Source organism: Bufo bufo, chromosome 1 (assembly GCF_905171765.1).
Source record: "Bufo bufo chromosome 1, aBufBuf1.1, whole genome shotgun sequence".
Lineage (NCBI taxonomy): Eukaryota > Metazoa > Chordata > Amphibia > Anura > Bufonidae > Bufo > Bufo bufo.
Window position 1 is genome coordinate 23,943,308 of NC_053389.1, and position 14,335 is coordinate 23,957,642.

The 14,335-nt window shown below is 47.0% G+C and overlaps 1 protein-coding gene across 1 annotated transcript in view; it reads left to right on the forward strand.

Moving 5' to 3' along the window:
* The window catches only part of LOC120992389, a 75,038-nt gene that overhangs the window by 31,665 nt on the left and 29,038 nt on the right, over positions 1 to 14,335 (forward strand). Inside the window, exon 4 of the mRNA XM_040421350.1 lies at positions 491 to 634. Coding sequence (XP_040277284.1) covers positions 491 to 634 — 144 coding nt within the window. The remainder of the gene's footprint in view (positions 1 to 490; positions 635 to 14,335) is intronic.

Genomic DNA, 14,335 nt, shown 5'->3' on the forward strand with positions numbered 1-14,335 from the left:
TCAAAAAGCAGTGTAGGCTACCTCCTCCTCCTCCACCGACGCTACCACCGCCTCCTCAACCTCCTACTCCATATGGACCTGGTCCTCCCAGATCAAGATTATTATTTTTTTTTTTTAACGTATTTTATGTTATTTTAAGTAATTTCCCTATCCACATTTGTTTGCAGAGCACTTGCCATGCTCTTAACCACATTTTGATGCCATTTGCAGCCCTCTAGCCCTTTCCATGACATTTTTACAGCCATTTTAGTGCTCAAAAGTTCAGGTCCCTATTGACTTCAATGGGGTTCGGGTTCGTGGTCAAGTTCGGGTCCCGAACTCGAACTTTTTTCTGAAATTCGGCCGAACCCGTCGAACCTGAACATCCAGGTGTCCGCTCAACTCTACGTGTGATCATTTTTATTTTTATTTTTGTCAAAGAACCACTCTAACAAGAAGGTCCAGTGCAGAGAGAACCTCTTTTAACTTATAACTTTATGTTTATTTGCAGGTAAAATGATGGCTGACATTTTGGCCTGGACATATGAATGTGCATCTGAATGTAACTTCTTGGGCAGCATGCGCCTACAGCAACTACAAATCAGGATGAACACGTTATGTTATGGCCATCCCAACTGCACTGTGAACGGCTATTGTGAGTCATATATTCCTGGCTATTTATATGTGTTCTGTACTTGTCATTTGAAAAAGAAAACTGCTAGCACAGCACAATTTTAGATTCCACATAAGTGAATTGCCATTCTGATGCGCCCCTCTCTATCTTTCCACTTGGCTTGACATATCCTGAGATGAATAGAACAAGATGGTCGGTTTTAAAAAACAAAACATGTCTGTCTAGCTCTGCAGGGCTTTGTAAGTAAGGCTACTTTCACACCTGCGTTAGGTGCGGATCCGTCTGGTATCTGCACAGACGGATCCGCACCTATACTGCAAACGATTGTATCCGTTCAGAACGGATCCGTCTGCATTATTCTGTCCAAAAAAAGTCTAAGTGTAAGTCAAACGTAGGGGTGGGCGATATAGGCGATATGCGATATAAATTTGGGCCACGATATGGATTTTCGCCATATCGCCTATATCGCCGGACCGCGATATGACCGCGCTCTCTGCGCGCACCATTTTCTCCTGATGAGCCGGCTGGCACAGTGGAGGGAGAAGGAGGGAGTCCCTCCCTCCCCACTGTGCGCGGCTGCCGCTGAACACCAATGAGGACAGAGGAGGAGGTGGAGGGGAGGGACTGTGGCCACTGCGGCACCAATGAATGTGCAGGCCATATCCCACAGGGTCCCCCTCCTTCCCCCCATCATTGGTGGCAGTGGGCAGTTCCGATCGGAGTCCCAGCAGTGTAATGCTGGGGCTCCGATCGGTTACCATGGCAGCCAGGAGTCACGCTACTGAAGTCCTGGCTGCGATGGTATGTTAGTGAGCAGCATTATACTCACGTGTACCGTGGCCGCCGGTCGCTCCTTCTTCTGTCTGTGCGGCGCATTGCTTATAGCATTAGCAATGCGCCGCACAGACCTATGAGAAGAAGGAGCGCCCGGCGGCCACAGCACACGTGAGTATAATGCTGCTCACTAACATACCATCGCAGCCAGGACTTCAGTAGCGTCCTGGCTGCCATGGTAACCGATCGGAACTGCCCACTGCCACCAATGATGGGGGGGGGACCCTGTGGCCACTGCCACCAATGATTAATACTGGGGAGGGAGGGGGGTGGGTTTGAGTTACCAGAGGGGGCACATCAGAGGCTGGGGGTGGGCACATCAGAGGCTGGGGGTGGGCACATCAGAGGCTGGGGGTGGGCACATCAGAGGCTGGGGGTGGTCACATCAGAGGCTGGGGGTGGGCACATCAGAGGCTGGGGGTGGGCACATCAGAGGCTGGGGGTGGGCACATCAGAGGCTGGGGGTGGTCACATCAGAGGCTGGGGGTGGTCACATCAGAGGCTGGGGGGACACATCAGAGGCTGGGGGGGGGCACATCAGAGGCTGGCTGCCATGGTCAGCTCCCTGCTGTTGTGTGCACAAAGCACAGGGCAGCAGGGAGAGTGTAAAGTCCTATTCACCCTGATAGAGCTCTATTAGGGTGAATATGACAAGGGTTCTAGCCCTTAAGGAGGCTAATAGTTATTAAATAAAAAGTAAAAAAAAAAAAAAAGGTTTTAACGAAGGATAGCAGGTACTATGACATTTACAATGACAGTGAAAGTGCAACGGGCGGCCTCCCCCTAGGGCCCTCTATATACTGTCCCAGGTTTAGTAGGAATGCTGAGTGGTATAGTGCGGCCTAAAATGTCTCTTTATGTGTGCCACGGTGCTCCTACCTGGATACTGCTGGACCCCAGGCTTTGGCTCCGAAACAATAAATAGGGGGAATAACTGAGGGATTTGAAGAAATAACTTGATTCCAGACCTTAAGATGAAGTTCAACAGCAGCTTTACTTGCATAAACGTTTCTTCCAACAGTTTACAAGCTTTGTCTTGGTTCCAGCAGGCTTTAGCATTAAACTGGCAGGCAAACTCAACTCTGTTATATGTTTCTCTCACTGCTGTACTGACAGGCTGACTGGATAACAGCTTCTTCTTTATGCTGATTTTCAATCTGTAGTCTGACTTATCTTCAGCAGAGGAACTAATTTCCTGGCTCCATGGCCAGCAGAGCTTAGGGTGCTCTGGCTGGAGTGGGCACATCCAGAAGAGACGTGCCCCTGCACACCCTCCCCCTAGCTGGGGGTAAACTAGACTAGCTCTAACTGGTCCCCACCCTTCCTGGAGGAAGTAGGACAAGCCCACTTCTCTCCGGGAAGGGGGGGGGGGGGAATTAGAATAGAATGGAAAGCTCCATTCTACTTAAGTACAGCTCTGCCGTGTTTGCTGCCACCTGCTGTTGAACCAGGTGCATTACATGAACAGTTACATAACAACATTATTAGGAATGCACAGTGTGGAAGAACCTGGACAAAGTACATAGATGGCATTAGTGTTAGCCCAATAAAGACAGTAGCAGGGTGCAGTAGTGGTAACACCACTCTGGGGTGTTACAAAAGCACATGGTAAAATGGCTGCCTATACATAAGATTGCATGGCTAACTAAGGCCCCTTTCACACGGGCGAGTATTCCGCGCGGATGCGATGCGTGAGTTTAACGCATTGCACCCGCACTGAATCCCGACCCATTCATTTCTATGGGGCTGTTCACATGAGCAGTGATTTTCACGCATCACTTGTGCGTTGCGTGAATATCGCAGCATGCTCCTCTTTGTGCGTTTTTCACGTAACGCAGGCCCCATAGAAATGAATGGCTTGCATGAAAATCGCAAGCATCCGCAAGCAAGTCTAAGTGTAAGTCAAACGGATCCGTCCTGACTTACATTGAAAGTCAATGGGGGACGGATCCGTTTACAATTGCACCATATAGTGTCAATGTAAACTGATCCGTCCCCATTGACTTACATTGTAAGTCAGGACGGATCCATTTGACTCCGCATCGCCAGGCGGACACCAAAACGCCTCCAACGTTTTGGTGTCCGCATCACTTGTGCGTTGCGTGAAAATCGCAGCATGCTCCTCTTTGTGCGTTTTTCACGTAACGCAGGCCCCATAAAAATGAATGGGGTTGCGTTAAAATCGCAAGCATCCGCAAGCAAGTGCGGATGCAGTGCGATTTTCACGCACGGTTGCTAGGTGATGATCGGAATGGGGACCCAATCATTATTATTTCCCCTTATAACATGGTTATAAGGGAAAATAATAGCATTCTGAATACAGAATGCATTGTACAATAGCGCTGGAGGGGTTAATTATTTTTTTTTAAAAATGTAACTCCCCTTAATCCACTTGTTCACGCAGCCGGCATCTCTTCTGTCTTTAACTGTGAGCAATAGTACCTTTGATGATGTCACTGCGTTCATCACATGGTCCATCACCATGGTGATGGATCATGTGATGGACCATGTGATGAACGCAGTGACGTCATCAAAGGTCCTATTGCTCACAGTTAAAGACAGAAAAGAAGCCGGGCTGCGCGAACAAGTGGATTAAGGTGAGTTAATTTTTATTTTTATTTTTTTAACCCCTCCAGCCCTATTGTACTATGCATTCTGTATTCAGAATGCTATTATTTTCCCTTATAACCATGTTATAAGGGGAAATAATACAATCTACACTACAACTAACCCAAACCTGAACTTCTGTAAAGAAGTTCGGGTCTGGGTACCACAGTCAGTTTTTTATCATGCGCGTGCAAAACACATTGCACCCGCGCGATAAAAACTGAACATCAGAACGCAATCGCAGTCAAAACTGACTGCAATTGCATTCCTACTCACGCCGGTTTGCCGCAACACACCGGGCTGCATCCGGACCCAATCCGGACACGCCCGTGTGAAAGAGGCCTAACAGTTATAATTGCTATTCAGAAATTATAACTAACTAAACAGCTCTGCATAACATAATGTCCATGAAACAAAGGTAGATCTCTCACCAGATATGCTTTTACAAGGATGGTGGAGTTTGAGAAGGAGACATGCACAGGGCAGCTCTGATGATGTGTCCTGGAGACTGGAGACTTCTCTTTCCCAGGATGCCTTGCTCTCCCACAATGCAGTGCACCACCCACAATGCAGTAGTCTTTGTAACAGGCAAACAAAGTGTAATACAATTTAACACCGCTAGATTGTGCTATACCCACACTAAACACTTCTGAACACCCTGACTGAGGCAGAAATAGACTGTAATGAGTTTTTAAACCTGCTAGGCAGAACACTCCCCGCCTGACATCAACAGACGTCACTACTGGACCCTTAATTCTTAGCAACCCATTTTGGTCAATGATGGGATAAAGCTTTTTCAAAGAGCTATCTTTGGAGACTGTTTGGCCTTTGCTGAGGTAGTCTATTTCTTTAGCATAACATTCACGTTGTATAGTGTGAATTATTATTATTCAGATTAGTAGCTGAAAAAGTGTGTTTTTAGTGATGCCATCCTTTGCATGGCTTTTGGCTCACAGGTAATGTCGACTTCTAAGTCTCAGCTATATGAACTAGACAGGCTATAGCACGAATGAGTGACATCCAGGTAGACAACCTGCTGAAACTATGGGATTTGAGTTGGTGGTCCGAAGTCACAGATACTTCAGGTCGGATTTATTCATCTGCATCTGGGTCTACCAACTCAAACGTGTCGGATACGATACTGCAAGACATTGAACGATACAGGAATGCAGGACCCATAAACCATGTAGTGTCCTTAACCTCTTCAGGACACATTATGTACCGGTACGGCATGTTGTCCTGGTACTTAAGGACACATGACGTACCGATACGTCATGTATAGTTCCGATCACCGCCGCCCAGCGGGCGGTGATCAGAACCCGGTGCCTGCTCAAATCATTGAGCAGGCACCTTGGCTAAATGCGCCGGGGGGTCCTGTGACCCCCCCCCCCCATGTCGGCGATCGCAGCAAACCGCAGGTCAATTCAGACCTGCAGTTTGCAGCGTTTCCGGGTTATTCGGGTCTCTGGGGAACAGGATGGTGATCGGTGGTGTGATAATACACCACCAATCACCATCCTTAGATCCTGAGAGGTGATGGTGACATCACCTCTCAGGATCGGCTCTGATTAGTAGGTGGGCGGGCGGCGGGAGGTTCAAATCCTAACAGCGCTCCTCTCCTCCTCCTTTTGTGTCCGGGAGCCGAGGAGAGAGGAGCGCTGCCGCTGCACGTGTCGGATCTCAGCCAGCACCCCCATCTGTCTAGGCATCACCCCATCTGTGCCCAGCACCCGATCTGTGACCCAGCACCCCCCATCTGTTCAATCAGGTACATAGGGAAAGGCTAGGGAAAGGTTGGGTTAGGCAGGGAAAATAAAGGGAAAGTTAGTGGAAGTAAATAAAAAAAAAAGTTTGTGATTGCATCACCCTAAATCGGGTGTCTGGGGTCCACAGCACAGCTGTGTGACCTTAGACCCCCAGGGGTTCTGCAGCTTGCCCCCCTGCCCCCCCTCAACTTTTTTTTGGGCGCAAGTATTTTATTTTATTTTTTGTGAGTACACTGACTGTGGCCGGCACTCTTAGCGTCCGGCCACTGTTAGCGCATCGCACACCCCACCGCTGATCAACTTCGGACGGTTGATCAGCGATTTTGAATTTTTTTTGTTTTATTTTTTTCTAATTTTTTCCCCTTTTTTTAGTTAGTCTTTTTTTCTCTGTTAGTTTTAGGGATAAGTACGCGAACACCTGTGCCCCCACACACACGCACACTGAATAAAGATTTACACACACGCACATACACACGCAGACACACACTCCCCGGATGTTCTTGGCCGAGGAGGTATACGCCCAGCTTGCCTCCGAGTCCGAGAGTCCCAGTGAGGACGAGGATGACCCCACTTTCCTGTTGTCATCCGCGTCCTCCTCATCATCTAGCAATGATGATGAGCCCCCATGGCGGCGGAGACGCCGCCAGGCGGAGGAAGGGGACCGCCATGCTAGGGACCCCGTGGCCCACCCAAGTACGAGCAGCTCTGGGGCTCGTACTAGTTTTCCGGCCCACCAGTTAAATCCACCGGAGGCCCCTGCCGGTGAACTTGTCTGGTGTACCACAGAGCAATTTGAGCCCGTGATTAATGATTTTGTAGGCCAACCAGGAATCCAGATTTCCACAGTGGGCTTCACTGAATATGACTTTTTTTGTCATTTTTTCAGTGACCAACTGGTAAATCTAATGGTGGAGCAGACAAACCTGTACGCCCAACAGTTCGTTGCTCAACACCCGGGCTCCTTTTTGGCTAGGCCCAGTGGCTGGACGCCAGTCAGTGCAGCCGAGATGAGGACATTTTGGGGCCTCGTGCTGCATATGGGCCTAGTCAAGAAACCTAGTGTCAGGCATTACTGGAGTGGGGACGTCCTCTACCAGACACCACTTTACAGTATGGCCATGACACGCTCCTGGTTTGAGGCTATCCGGAAATGCCTGCATTATTTAGATAATGCAGCATGTCCCCCCGATGTGATCCTGCCTATGACCGACTGTACAAAATCAGGCCGGTCATCGATCAATTTGGGGCCAAATTTGTACAGGCCTATGTACCTGGAAGGGAGTTCGCGGTTGATGAGTCTCTCATTGCATTCAAGGGGAGACTCATTTTCCGCCAGTATATTCCCTCTAAGCGGGCGAGGTATGGCGTGAAGCTGTACAAACTTTGTGAGAGTACCTCAGCGTACACTTACAAGTTTCGTGTGTACGAGGGGCGAGATTCCCGTATTCAACCCCCAGAATGTCCCCCCACTCTGGGTGTTAGCGGGAAACTTGTGTGGGACCTTATGCACCCACTGCTAGATAAGGGTTACCACGTGTACATGGATAACTTTTATACTAGTATCCCCTTGTAACAGTCCCTTGCCGCCAGATCCACGTCCGCTTGTGGGACCGTGCGGAAAAATCAACGCCTCCCTGCCCACCCCCTCCAGGTACCTATCCCCAGGGGTGAGACCCGTGCCCTTACCACTGGAAACCTGTTGCTGGTCAGATATAAGGGCAAGAAGGATGTCCTTGTACTGTCCACAATTCATGGTAACGGCATCACCCCTGTCCCTGTGTGAGGTACCGCGGCAACGGTCCTCAAGCCCGATTGTATCGTCGACTACAATCGGTATATGGAAGGAGTTGATCTCTCTGATCAAGTCCTCAAGCCATATAAAGTCATGTGCATAACCCGGGCATGGTACAAAAAAGTTGTGGTCTACTTGGTGCAGGTTGCCTTGTACAACTCTTTTGTGCTGTCCCGGAGCGCTGGCAACACAGGGACATTCCTTCAGTTCTATGAGGCATTCCTCAAGGCCTTGATCTTTTCGGACCGGGAAACAGCAGGCCGGAGAACCTCGGGAACTGGAGGCGCTCGGATCGTCCCTGGCCAACACTTTCCAGGTGTGGTCCCCCATACTGGAAAGAAGGGACGAACCCAAAAAAGGTGCAGAGTGTGTCTCAGAAGGGGGACACTGAAAGACACCACTACTCAATGTGACACGTTCCCCGATCATCCGGGTCTCTGCATTATTGGTTGCTTCAGGGAGTACCACACTTCCATGGAGTACTAAATTTATATCCCAATTTAGCCACTGACAATCGGATAAAAATCTGGTTCTCAGACTTGAGACACTAAAACTAAAAAAAAAGTAAAAAAATAATATTATTTAGTAAAACTAAAATAAAATAAAAAAGTAGACTTATTAGGTATCGCCACGTCCGTAAGAATCTGCTCTATAAAAATTCCCCCCCAAACCCCTCAGATGAACACGCTAAAAAAAAAAAAAAAACGGTGCATAAAAAGGTATTTTTTTGTCACCTTACATCACAAAAATTGCAATTTTTTGGGCTAATTTTCCATGTTAATCCATTTTTTTCCAATAACAAAGCAAGGGTTAACAGCCAAACAAAACTTAATATTTATTACTCTCATACCGCAGTTTACAGAAACACCCCATATGTGGTCGTCAACTGCTGTATGACCAAACGGCACAGCGCAGAAGGAAAGGAACGCCGTATGGTTTCTGGAAGGCAGATTTTGATGTCCTTTTTTTTTTGGCAACATGTCCCATTTGAAGCCCCCCTGATGCACCCCTAGAGTAAAAACTCCATAAAAGCGACCCCATCTAAGAAACTACACCCCTCAAGGTATTCAAAACTGATTTTACAAACGTGTTCCACAAGAGTTATTGGCAAATGGAGATGAAATTTCCGAATTTCTATTTCTAGTAACCTTGCCTCACAAAAATGTAATAAAGATAAACCAAAAATCATATGTACCCTAAAAATAGTTAAAAAAAACTGCTACCTTATCCCATAGTTTCCAAAATGGGGTCACTTTTATGGAGTTTCTACTGTAGGTCTGCATCAGGGGGACTTCAATTGGACATGGTGTAAATAAACCAGTCCAGCAAAATCTGTCTTCCAAAAACCACACGGCGCACCTTTCACTCTATACCCTACTGTGTGCCCGTACATTAGTTTACGGCCACATATGGGGTGTTTCTGCAAACTACAGAATCGGGGCAATAAATATAGCATTTTGTTTGGCTGTTAAGCCTTGCTTTGTTACTGTAAAAAATGGATTAAAATGGAAAATTTGCCCAAAAAATGTAATTCTCAAATTTCATCCCCATTTGCCAATAACTCTTGTGCAACACCTAAAGGGTTAACAAAGTTTGTAAAATCAGTTTTGAATACCTTGAGGGGTGTAGTTTCTTAGATTGGGTCACTTTTATGGAGTTTCTACTCTAGGGTGCATCAGGGGGACTTCAAATGAGACATGGTGTAAATAATCCAGTCCAGCAAAATCTGCCTTCCAAAAACCATACGGCGCACCTTTCCCTCTACGCCCTACTGTGTGCCCGTACAGTAGTTTACAGCCACATATGGGGTGTTTCTGCAAACTACAGAATCAGGGCAATAAATAAAACATTTTTTTGGGCTGTTAACCCTTGCTTTGTTACTGGAAAAAATGGATTCAAATGGAAAGTTTTTCCCAAAAATCCAAATTCTGAAATTTTATCTCCATTTGCCATTAACTCTTGTGGAACACCTATAGGGTTAACTACATTTGTAAAATCAGTTTTGAATAGTTTGAGGGGGTAGTTTCTAGAATGGGGTCATTTTTGGGTGGTTTCTATTATGTAAGCCTCACAAAGTGACTTCAGACCTGAACTGGTTCCTAAAAATTGGGTTTTTGAAAACTTCTGAAAAATTTCAAGATTTGCTTCTAAACTTCTAAGCCTTGTAACATCCCCAAAATATAAAATATCATTCCCAAAATGATCCAAACATGAAGTAGACATATGGGGAATGTAAAGTAATAACTATGTTTGGAGGTATTACTGTGTACTATAGAAGTAGAGAAATTGATACTTGGAAATTTGCAATTTTTTACAAATTTTTGGTAAATTTGGGATTTTTTTTATAAATAAAAATGAATGTTTTTGACTTCATTTTACCAGTTTCATGAAGTACAATATGTGACGAAAAAAAACATTCTTAGAATGGCCTGGATAAGTCAAAGCGTTTTAAAGTTATCACCACTTAAAGTGACACTGGTCAGATTTGCAAAAATTGGCCTGGTCCTTAAGGTGAAATAAGGCTGTGTTCTAAAGGTTAAGGTGGCTCACTGCAACAGATCTAGTTGCGTGGTCTGCAGGATCATGGTGTGTGGGCACATAATGCTACTGTTTAGGGCAAGTGGATCTTATGATTCTTAGCCCCCGATTGCTGACAGACATAAAAGCATCTGGTTTTGTTGCAAATATATCCTAGGACTACCTTGCTGTCAGTGTAAAACTCTACTTCCTCGATTTCCAGGTTCATTCCTGTTGTTATAAGTTCAGCCAACTCCACTGAAAGCCCAGCAGAGCAGAGTTCCAATCTGGGTATAGTGTGTTCACGGAGTGGTGCCAGTTTGGTCCGGCTCATAACAAACCCTATATGGCATCGTTCTTTGACGTCAATGGTCTTTAGGTATGCTACGGCTGCAATCGCCTTGACTGAAGCATCACAGAAGATATACCCCCACTGAAATTGAGTGTTTTGGCCAGTTTGACATTGATTTTGATCATTTCAGTCATCTTGTTTACAATTAAATCAAAGAGGCACTTGTAAGTCAGACAAATATAACATAACATTTATAATGAAATAACCACAAATGTCTTTTCTGTGCTCACATCATTATCAGTTTTATTCAACCCCCAAGTGACATTCAATCTTAGTACTTAGTACAACATCCTTTTCCAGTTATAACCGCTTTTAAACGTGAAGCATAGCTTGACACAAGTGTCTTGCAGCGATCTACGGGTATCTTCGCCCATTCTTCATGGGCAAAAGCCTCCAGTTCAGTCACATTCTTAGGCTTGCGCACTGCAACTGCTTTCTTTAAGTCCCACCAGAGGTTCTCAATCGGATTTAAGTCTGGTGACTGCGATGGCCACTTCAAAATGTTCCAGCCTTTAATCTGCAACCATGCTCTAGTGGACTTGGAGGTATGCTTGGGATCATTGTCCTGTTGAAAGGTCCAACGTCTCCCAAGCCTCAGGTTTGTGACCGACTGCATAAACATTTTTATCCAATATCTCCTGGTACTGAAGAGAATTCATGGTACCTTGCACACGCTGAAGCTTCCCTGTACCTGTAGAAGCAAAACAGCCCCAAGCATGATTGACCCCCAGCCATGCTTCACAGTAGGCAAGGTGTTCTTTTCTTCATAGGCCTTGTTCTTCCTCCTCCAAACATAGTGTTGATCCATGGGCCCAAACAGTTCTAATTTTGTTTCATCAGTCCACAGAACACTATCCCAAAACTTTTGTGGTTTGTCCACATGACTTTTGGCATACTGCAGTCGACTCTTCTTATTCTTTGGAGACAGCAAGGGGGTGCGCCTGGGAGTTCTGGCATGGAGGCCTTCATTACGCAGTGTGCGCCTTATTGTCTGAGCTGAAACTTCAGTACCCACATCTGACAAATCTTTTTTCAGTTCCTCAGCAGTCACACGGGGACTTTTCTCCACTTTGCGCTTCAGGTAGCGCACAGCAGTCGAAGTCAGCATCTTCTTTCTGCCACGACCAGGTAGCGTTTCAACAGTGCCCTTTGCCTTGAATTTGCGAATGATGCTTCCTATGGTGTCTCCTGGTATGTTTAACATCTTTGCAATCTTCTTATAGCCATTGCCCTTCCTGTAAAGAGAAATCACTTCTTCTCTTGTCTTCCTGGACCATTCTCTTGACTTCACCATGTTTGTAAACAGACCAGTAAATGTCTAGAAGGAGCTGAGTATCACAGTCCTTTTTAAATGTGCCTAATTAGGGCTTATTATGCTTGATTGCTGCTCCTTGACATCCACAGGTGTTTTCAATACCTGATCGAAAACACATGAATGAACCTCTGTTCTTAAGAGTGGTAGTCTCTCCGGACCGCCTAACGCAGGATCGCGTTCCGGAGGCGGCAGCCCTGCGCAGAGTCACGCATATACGCGTCATCTCGCGAGACGCGAGATTTCCTGTGAACGCGCGCACACAGGCGCGCGCGTTCACAGGATCGAAAGGTAAGCGAGTGGATCTCCAGCCTGCCAGCGGCGATCGTTCGCTGGCAGGCTGGAGATGTGATTTTTTTTAACCCCTAACAGGTATATTAGACGCTGTTTTGATAACAGCGTCTAATATACCTGCTACCTGGTCCTCTGGTGGTCCTTTTTGTTTGGATCGACCACCAGAGGACACAGGTAGCTCAGCAATATGTAGCACCAAACACCACTACACTACACCCCCCCTGTCACTTATTAACCCCTTATTAACCCCTGATCACCCCATATAGACTCCCTGATCACCCCCCTGTCATTGATCACCCCCCTGTCATTGGTCACCCCCTTGTAAGGCTCCATTCAGACGGCCGTATGATTTTTACGGATCCACTGATACATGGATCGGATCCGCAAAACACATACGGACGTCTGAATGGAGCCTTACAGGGGGGTGATCAATGACGGGGGTGATCACCCCATATAGACTCCCTGATCACCCCCCTGTCATTGATCACCCCCCTGTCATTGATCACCCCCCTGTAAGGCTCCATTCAGACGTCCGTATGTTTTTTACGGATCCACGGATACATGGATCGGTTCCGCAAAACACATACAGACGTCTGAATGGAGCCTTACAGGGGGGTGATCACCCCATATAGACTCCCTGATCACCCCCCTGTCATTGATCACCCCCCTGTCATTGATAACCCCCCTGTAAGGCTGCATTCAGATGTCCGTATGTTTTTTACGGATCAACGGATACATGGATCGGATCCGCAAAACACATACGGACATCTGAATGGAGCCTTATAGGGGGGTGATCAATGACAGGGGGATGATCACCCCATATAGACTCCCTGATCACCCCCCTGTCATTGATCACCCCCCTGTCATTGATCACCCCCCTGTAAGGCTCCATTCAGACATTTTTTTGGCCCAAGTTAGCGGAAATTATATATTTTTTTCTTACAAAGTCTCATTGTAATGACCAGCGTCACGCACAGGGAGGGAAAAGGGAAAGCCCTGCCCAAGGGAGAGGGTAAGGTGGTGACCCCTGACTCACCTTGCAGCTGGCACCTGACTGCCCTGACGTCCCTAGACGGGTTCCTCACCCGTGCGGCGATCACGTGCCTAAACCCTGGCTTACCCTGAAATTAGCCCTAGATAGTGAACGGGCCAGTGGGATCGCTAGTCCGCACCACTGAACTAAGAGGGAAACACCAGGGAGAGGACAGACAACACAGACAAACACATACACCCAGGTGGGCGACCACAGCAGTCCACAAAGGTCCAACAGGGATCCGGAGGGTAGCGTTCTGGATCAACAACCAGAGAACGCAGTAACACAGCTCCAGAGGGTCAGAATAGATGTCCAGGCAGGAAGCTCTATATCTGGCAACCAGAGAAGTGTGAGAGGGGAATATAAGGAGGTTTGGGAGTGCTGGACAAGGAACAGCTGAGGAGAAGGAGCTACGGATCCCTGAGTGAGCCAAAAGGGTTTGCAAAGCAAACCCAGAAAGCTACAATAAGGAAACAGCCCTATCTTACATAGAGCGCGCAGCCAACCGCTGCGACCTCCTGACCCCGGGTACAACGGAGTCAGGCGTGGCTCTTGACACCCTTGTGACAGTACCCCCCTCTCTACGAGGGGCCTCCGGACACTCAGGACCAGGTCTCTCAGGATGAGAGGCATGAAAAACCCGAACTAGCCTGTCGGCGTTTACCTCAGACGCAGGAACCCACATTCTTTCCTAGGGACCGTAACCTCTCCAATGCACCAGATATTGAAGAGAGCGGCGGACCCGACGAGAATTAATAATTTTGGATATCTGAAATTCTAGATTACCATCCACGACAACAGGAGGGGATGGCAGCGGTGACGGTTCTAGAGGTGGAACATATTTTTTGAGTAACGACTTATGAAAGACATTATGGATTTTAAAAGTCTGAGGTAACTCCAGGCGAAAAGCCACGGGGTTGATGATGGCTACAATTTTGTAAGGACCAAATAACCTAGGACCCAGTTTCCAAGAGGGAACCTTCAATTTGATATTCCTAGTAGACAACCACACATAGTCATTCACTCCTAGGTCCGGACCTGGCGACCGTCTCTTATCAGCCATGCATTTGTATTTACCTCCCATATTTTTCAAGTTAGCTTGCACCTTCTGCCATACCGATGAAAGAGATGACGAAAACCGTTCCTCTTCGGGAACCCCAGAAGACCCCCCCTCTTTGAAAGTACAGAATTGGGGATGAAAACCATATGCACCAA